This window comes from Manihot esculenta, chromosome 3 (assembly GCF_001659605.2).
Source record: "Manihot esculenta cultivar AM560-2 chromosome 3, M.esculenta_v8, whole genome shotgun sequence".
Classification (NCBI taxonomy): domain Eukaryota; kingdom Viridiplantae; phylum Streptophyta; class Magnoliopsida; order Malpighiales; family Euphorbiaceae; genus Manihot; species Manihot esculenta.
The window spans coordinates 8,414,663-8,423,184 of NC_035163.2; the positions used below are offsets into that span (position 1 = coordinate 8,414,663).

An 8,522-nucleotide genomic window follows, 5' to 3' on the forward strand; every position below is an offset into this window, starting at 1 on the left:
TTAAAAATATTTTAATATATTTTTTAAATTAATAAATTCTACTAAATCTAAAAAATTAAATAATAATTCTACCTTAAAATTATTCTTGGACATAATTTTTAATTTGTGGTGTACAATGGCGGCAGTGTAGTTACATCGTCTCTTGAAATTTAAAATAATAAAATAATAATGATAAAAAACATGCATGCATGCATGCGTGCGTAGTCATCCAATTGAGTTGATGATCTTTAAAATTGTCGTGTATATGTACTGAGAGACTTTGAACAAAACGCGTAAGAGAACAGCGTACATAATTAGGACAAAAATAGTAAAAGATACTGGAAAAGAAGACAACATCATAATTATGTAATTGCCGTTTTGGAAGTTTTCAGGTCGCCAAATGCGTATATCCCCAGATACGACTCCAAATGTAGAGACTGTCTTTTATCTCATCAACTCATCGATTCTGACTGCTCCTGTCCTCGCAGCCTGCATGCAGCTGGCTTCAATATATGCTAGCTCTCTCTTTCTTCCTTTTTTTTTTTTTTTTTTTTTTTTAAATAAAAAATAAAAAAATTCTGTTGGTTGTTTAATTCAAAGTATTAGTAATTTCTTTTAAATAATATATAATTTATTAAATATAAATTTGTGTTATTGATTCACAGATTTTAAATTCATTTCGGAAGAGAGTTATCCTAATGTCTCATTGTTTTTAAAAAATTTAATATTTTATTTTATTTTAAAATCACTTAATTAAAATACTCTATATTTTATAAAAATTAACTTTTTTTAATTCTTTTAATCTGTTAATAAATTATTTTATATTTAATTATAAAAATAAAATAATATATATAATTAAAATTATATAAAATAAATAATATAAATATTCAATGACTAACATTTTTTAAGAACTAAAAAATTATTTAATTAAATAACTTTGATGTCAAAATGAATTAGTTAATTTTCTTCGACCTTTCAAATCTGATACTAATTTACCCTAAACTCTTTTGTATTATCTGCACCATTTTAAATTTTAATTTAAAAAATAAATAAAATCTTTTTTTTTTCTGTAACCAATCTTTTCAACTTTCATTTAATAGTGGAAAGTCTATATGATACTAAATTATTGTACATTAAGTAATTATTTACTGTAATTATGATATATATAAAAAAAGGAATTAATTATTAATAAGGTAAATTTTAGTATATATATTCTTAATAGAAAAATAAAAAATGCTATTTATTAATAAATTTAACATTTAAATAATTTATCAATAATGAGAAAAATTTTCAATTTATAATTTAGTGATCCTCCTATCTAAATATTAACCCATTTAACATATTTAATGTTAAACTCAATTAAAATTGACTTTAAATTTAGAATAATAGTGAATTGAGATTTTAAAGATAAATTTTGGTAATATAGATTAAATTTAGAAAATAATATTCATACCGATTATGTATCATCTCTAAATTTTAGATATTAGTATTTATTATATAAATAATTATTTAAATATATTTATGTATTTTATAATATATATTTTTATTTTTATAACAAAAAAATGTGACCTAATCTCATCCCTCCGCCCCCTGATTTTATCTTTGTACATATATAAGCTTTGTCTTTAGTCAAGCCTCTAAATAATTTAGGTGACTGCACGCTTTATCTTTTTCAATAAAATATTATATTTTATCAAATCTCACAAATATCATGTTTTATTATAGAAAAAAAATAATAATAAAAAATTTCTTTTAAGGAATTCTTAATTTTCCTTTTAGGGTGGCTTATGATATTTAGATAATTACCCTATAAATTCATTTTACTTAACCAATTCTACGACCCAATTTGATATAAAACTTTTTGGATTTAATTTATGAATAAAATATTTTTCATGTACAGAAAATATTTTTAAAATATAAGTTATTTGAGGATTTTTCACAAATAAGCCGAGTTTTAAGTAAATATAGAAAAATTAATTAAATAGAAAATATTTTTTAATAAAAGAGAAATTAAATAATTTTTTTACTGTAAAAGTTATTTTCTGCCCTTTAAAATTTTTATAAATTTTTAATATTATTATATATAAATTTTTAGTAATTTTGATTTTGTAAATTAAAATAAAATAATAAAATAAGTTATTCTATTGAAAAAATAATTTTTTATGTAAAATATTTTTTATGAATTTTTTTTTCAAATATAAATTATTTTTTACAAATTTGCAAACACATAATTTTAAAGCTAAATCTTAACCCTGTTTGCAGAGTAATTCATAGCTCTTAGTAAGTTTCTTTCAAATAGAAAATGCATAATACATATTTGTAATTTTGAGTTTTACTAAAAAGTCTCATAGTACTCTAAATCTTGAAAATGTTCCATTATTTAAAAATAAAATTAAAATGATATCACAATCTCAATTAACGAATAATATTTTTTTTAATCATTTTTAGATTAATTTGAATATAGGATGAAATTTTTTGAGTATAAAAAATATAAAATGGGTTTTAATTTTAAAATTTATAAATTTAATACTATTATTATCGAATTATAGATAGTTAATGCTGAATTTATATATAAAATATTATTATTTACTAACATTATAAGTATTATTTTAATATAGATCGAATAACATACCCTTAAAATAAAAAAATTAGATAAAATTATAATATATTTTTTTAAATTTTTTTCATTATATTTTTAAAGTTGAAGGTGGCATTAGGGTGAGCATTCGGTAAGTTCGGTTCAAAATTAAATCGAACCGAATAAACTGAAAACTTTAGTATTTATAAAAACCGAACCGATTTTGATCAAAAATCGAACCGAACCGGTCTGATTCGGTTTGATTCGGTTCGGTTTGATCGATTTCGATTTTTAGTAATTTTTTTTTATTTTTTACACTTTATTTTTAGTATTTTAAAATTTAATTAAAATATTTTAATTTTAATATAATTTAATTTCTCTATATTATTGAAAAAATATATTATTATCACTAATCTGTTCGGTTCGATTTTTTTGATTTTTTTCTGATTAAAATCGAACCGAACTGAAATAACCGAAATTTCTGAAATTAAAAACCGAATCGAACCGAAATATATAAAAAATTAAACCAAATTTTTAATTCGATTTGATTCAATTGATTTTTTAAGTTTGAATCGAATACCACTCACCGTAGATGCCACGTCATTTTTTTTTATCAGTAAAGGGTAATAATAAAAAATTTATCAGTACTAGATCCATTTAGAGTAAAAGACATATAAATATAAGCTATTTCATGAAAAAATTATGGGGAATTTATATTCATGTGTTTTGGATTTATACGGATCAGGTCCATCTAATAATTTTTTTTATTATAATAGGATTAGTAGTAGAGTTACCTAAGTTGTCAAATCCTCCCTTATCATATCCCATTATGTAAAGTTCTATATATGTGGCAGCCCGCAAACCCTCTTTACTTGCACCCTAATCCTCTCTTTTCCTTCACTGCTCTCTATCTCTCTCACACAATGAGCACCGAAACTCCAACCCGTAACAGGGTGAACTTTGCTACACCAAGAAGTTTCGGAGCAACCATGAAATCCCATCTCAAAGAAACTTTCTTCCCTGATGATCCATTCAGGCAGTTCAGGAATGAAAAATCTGGTCTCAAAAAACCACTGCAATACTTTATTCCAATCTTTGAATGGTTACCCAATTACAGTCTACGCTTGTTTAAATTTGATTTGCTCTCTGGTATAACCATTGCCTCCCTTGCCATTCCTCAGGGGATCAGCTACGCAAAACTTGCCAATCTTCCTCCTATAATTGGCCTGTGTAAGCCTGCCTGATCGTAATATATTTTTTTCAATGGTGGTGCAACAGTAGCAGTAATTGATTATGATGAATTGATATTGACAATTATTTGCAGACTCAAGCTTTGTCCCTCCTCTCATTTATGCCGTTTTCGGAAACTCGAAGCACCTGGCGGTTGGGACGGTTGCTGCTTGTTCATTGCTGATAGCTAATACCATTGGAGAAGAAGTTTCTCATAAAGATGATCCAACATTGTATCTTCACTTGGTTTTCACTGCAACTTTCTTCACTGGAATTTTTCAGACTCTTCTGGGTCTTCTGAGGTAAAAATATTGATGATTCATCAACCCTTTTGGTTAATTATTTATGTGATAAATTATGTTTAATTCATGCAGACTGGGGATTCTGGTGGATTTCTTGTCGCACCCAACCATCACAGGCTTCATGGGAGGAACTGCAACTCTAATCTGCCTGCAACAGCTCAAAGGCATATTTGGTTTGAAGCATTTCACCACCAAAACTGACGTCGTTTCTGTCCTCCATGCGGTTTTCCAGAATAGAGATGAGGTTTGCAGGGGATATTTCCTTTTTTTTTTTTTTTTTCCTTTTTTGTCTTTTCTTTTTCTAAATTAAGAAATCAATTTTTTTGGTTTAACAGTGGAGGTGGCAGAGTGCAGTTGTGGGAATTATCTTCCTTATTTTTCTCCAATTCACTCGGTTCGTGGTGAGATACCCCCTGTTTAATTCTCTACCATTAATTACTGTGAGACAAAAGTATGATAAATAACTACCCAAGCAATTGATGGTTTTAAGATTTTCTAACAAATGACAATGACATCACCTGGTAAAGCAAATGGCTGCTGCTGCTTTATGCTTCACAGTCCACTCTACTAGAACCCAACTACTCATAGCTGTGGGCATACAAGATCACATTCTTTTGACTACTCTGCTTCAACAAGACCTTGTAATTAGATAATCATAAATATAAATTTATTAATTATTTTACAAGTAATCAAGTACTGTATAGAAAAGCTGAAGTAGTATGTGGTATATGTGTGATGAAATGTTTGAACATGTGGACTTTTCAGAGGAAGAAAAGGCCAAATCTGTTTTGGGTGTCAGCCATAGCTCCAATGGTGGTGGTCATAGTTGGGTGTCTTTTCGCCTACTTTGCTCATGCTGACAAACATGGAATCCAAATAGTAAGGGACTCTCCCTCAAGTGGATTAATCACAAATGATTAGGTTAAACCATCAAATTCATCATTAATTTGTCTGCTGGCTTTCTTTTTTCCTTAGGTGGGTCATCTCAGCAGAGGTCTCAATCCTCTATCTATTAAACATTTAAACTTTGATTCTCAGTATATACCTGTGACATTGAAGGCTGGCCTCATCACAGGCCTTATTGCTTTAGCTGTAAGAAGACAATTCTTTTTTTCTTTTTGGATCTTGGATTAATAATTAATTTATGATATAATATAATAATTGTATGAAATCCCAAAAAAAAAAAAAACTACAGGAAGGGGTAGCTATAGGAAGAAGCTTTGCCATAATGAAAAATGAACAGGTTGATGGGAACAAGGAGATGATAGCTTTTGGCCTAATGAACATTGTAGGCTCCTTCACTTCATGCTATTTGACCACTGGTAAATTTCTCTCTTTTATATCTTAAATAAATTGGAATTTGTTTTAAGTAATTTTTAATTTGAATAATGTTTGATATGCAGGTCCATTCTCAAAAACTGCAGTGAATTTCAATGCAGGGTGTAGGACAGCAATGTCTAACGTAGTAATGGCAATCTGTATGATGCTTACGCTATTATTGTTGGCTCCACTCTTCAGTTATACTCCTCTGGTTGCTCTATCTGCCATCATCATGTCTGCAATGCTTGGACTCATTGATTACCAGGAAATTTATCACCTCTTCAAGGTTGACAAGTTTGATTTTCTCATTTGCATGGCTGGTTTCCTAGGAGTTGCCTTCATAAGCATGGACCACGGCCTCATGATGTCGGTATGAATCTAGTCAATAGTTAAAGCATAGACTTTATTTTCATTCTATTTACCTCTAACTTTTTAAACAGTGAATAATCTAATCCTTATAATGTAAAAATGAGTCCACGTCACTTATAAATGTGAATAACTTTGAATGAAAAGATGAGCAGATGCGGAGAGTCATGCATGGTTGGTGCATGATAGATTTACTGTGTAATCAATCCTGGAAAATTTTCAGATTGGTCTTGCTTTGGTGAGGACACTACTATATGCTGCAAGGCCTGCTACCTGTAAGCTTGGAAAAGTACAAGATTCATGCGTGTACCGGGACACAGAGCAGTATCCTGGATCGACAAGTGTCAATGGAGTCCTAGCCTTGCAACTTGGTTCTCCTGTCTACTTTGCCAACTCCAATTACATAAGAGAGAGGATTCTCCGCTGGATTCAAGAAGAAGAAGACATTTCAAATGCTAAGGAGTCTGTTGTTGAGCATGTCTTGCTAGATTTGTCGGGTACGTAAATGAGTGTACATTTACAATGTAGTGAATCTTAGGGGTGAGCATTCGGTCGGTTCGGTTCAAAATCGAACTGAACCGAATAAACTGAAAACTGAAATTTTAGTGTTTATGAAAACCGAACCGAATCGATTTTGGTCAGAAACCGAATCGAACCGAATCGGTCTGATTCGGTTCGATTCGGTTCGGTTTGATCGGTTTCGATTTTTAATAATTTTTTTATTTTTTATACTTTATTTTTAGTATTTTAAAATTTAATTAAAATATTTTAATCTTAATATGATTTAATTTCTCTATATTATTGAAAAAACATATTATTATCACTAATCGGTTCGGTTCGGTTTTTTCGGTTTTTTCTGATCAAAACCGAACCGAACCAAAATAACTAAAATTTCTGAAATTAAAAACCGAACCGAATCGAAATGTATAAAAATCGAACTAAATTTTCAAATCGGTTCGATTCAATCGATTTTTTCGGTTTGAACCGAATACTGCTCACCCCTAGTAGTGATCCACATCGATCGTTTATAGAAAAATTGATGAGTTTATAAATAACTAACAAAAATTATTAAATAATTTAGGTTAATTATTTAAAACATATCTAAAATTTATTTGATTCGGTTTGAATCAGACTATTTCGAATAACCTTAAATTTTAATTTGAGTTGTGTACAAGTTCTTAACACATTTCATTGTGTAGGTGTTACTTCCACAGATACAACAGGCATTGAAACACTCATTGAAATAAGCAAAATGTTGCAAGCAAAAAGCATTAAGGTATCCTTCTATCTTATTATTTTCACCTCTTTTGTAATAAGAATTTCACCATATTTTAGTTCAATCGATTCATCTTCTAATAATTCTCTTATTTAGAATGAAATAATTTAATTATTTTAAATTTAAAAGATTTTTATTTTTTAAAAATATTAAATCTTATATAATTTTATAAGAATTCATTCGAATTTTTTCTTACAAATTTGATATGTCAAACAAGTATTTTTAATATTATATTTTTTAAATAAAAAATTTACTATTTAGTCCCTAATTTTTGTCACCAATAACAAGTTTGGTCCTTATAATTTGGAAATTAGACTAATTAGTCTCTTAATCTTGATTTGTCACACATTTAGATCTTTCTTTTCATTTTCTCTTAGTATTTTTAGATAAATTACTATGTAGTACCTAAATATTATAATTATTTATAATTTTATTCCTTAATTTTACAATTATTTATAATTTCATCAATTGGAGACAGAAAGATGAAAAGATAAATATAAAGGATGAAATTGTAAGTAATTATAAAATTGAGGAACAAAACTGAAAATAATTATAATATTTAAGGATTAAAAAGTAGTTTAATTTGAAAAACTAACAACAAATTGAATGAAAAGATCTATAAGTGTATATTGGAAGAAAAATCGAGAGACTAAAAAGTTTAATTTTTAAAATACAGGGATCAAATTATTATGAATGGCAAAACTTAGAAACTAACTAATAATTATTTATAAGAATTTAATGAAGGTTGCTAAACGAGTTTGTTTTCTCATCCATGCAGCTTTCGATTGTAAACCCTAGACTGTGTGTTATGGAGAAAATGATACGTTCACACTTTGTGGACAAGATTGGAAAGGAATCCATATTTCTGTGCATTGAAGATGCAATTGAAGCAAGTTTATTTTCAGAGAAAAGACAAGTCTAGATTGAGCTGTGGTGATGACAATATCATCTACTGTATAATATCAATGTTATGTAGTCTTATAACTTAACAAAATTAAGGAGATAATCAAATTGCACAATCAGATTGTGCATTTCTTAAGCTTATGTACTAGAGCTGCTTTGTCTTATGCCAGCTTTCTACGTTGGGAAACTCCACCAGTTTGAGCTTCTTTGCTTGGAGGTATTAGTTAATCAATGCAATTTCTATTTTGCTTTAGTGAAAAAAAAAAAAGAAAAAGAAAAAGGGCAGGATAGAGATGTTCATGGAGACATTGGATTGGTATATCCTGAATCTTGATAATCTCAGTAATTTCTTTTAGTCTTTTTCATTCTTAGTGTAAATGTGAATTTATATTATTGAACAAGAAGATGAAGACATTAAAACTCGAGAGATCATGCAGTTTTTATTAGGGGTGAGCAGTATTCGGTTCAAACTAAAAAAATCGATCGAATTAAATTAATTTCAAAATTCGGTTTGATTTTTTATTCAATTCGGTTCGGTTTTTTAATTTTAGAAATTTCGATTTAGTTC

General features: G+C 28.1%; 1 protein-coding gene across 1 annotated transcript; it reads left to right on the top strand.

The window, feature by feature from the left end:
• The first annotated feature begins 3,415 nt into the window (after positions 1–3,415).
• Positions 3,416–8,319, top strand: LOC110612294 (probable sulfate transporter 3.5). Its single transcript, XM_043954717.1, has 11 exons — positions 3,416–3,787; positions 3,882–4,089; positions 4,162–4,333; positions 4,425–4,490; positions 4,855–4,968; positions 5,065–5,181; positions 5,285–5,411; positions 5,493–5,779; positions 5,999–6,272; positions 6,975–7,051; positions 7,830–8,319. The coding sequence occupies exons 1-11, from the start codon at positions 3,481–3,483 to the stop codon at positions 7,971–7,973; spliced, it is 1,893 nt and encodes a 630-aa protein (XP_043810652.1). The 5' UTR covers positions 3,416–3,480; the 3' UTR covers positions 7,974–8,319.
• Positions 8,320–8,522: the final 203 nt, after the last annotated feature.

Excerpts from the sequence above, each read along its gene's own strand:
- LOC110612294 (XM_043954717.1), top strand. The coding sequence starts at position 3,481 with ATGAGCACCGAAACTCCAACCCGTAACAGGGTGAACTTTGCTACACCA. Across the intron at positions 5,412-5,492 it reads TTCATGCTATTTGACCACTG|GTCCATTCTCAAAAACTGCA; the intron begins GTAAATTTCTCT and ends TTTGATATGCAG. Across the intron at positions 5,780-5,998 it reads ACCACGGCCTCATGATGTCG|ATTGGTCTTGCTTTGGTGAG; the intron begins GTATGAATCTAG and ends GAAAATTTTCAG.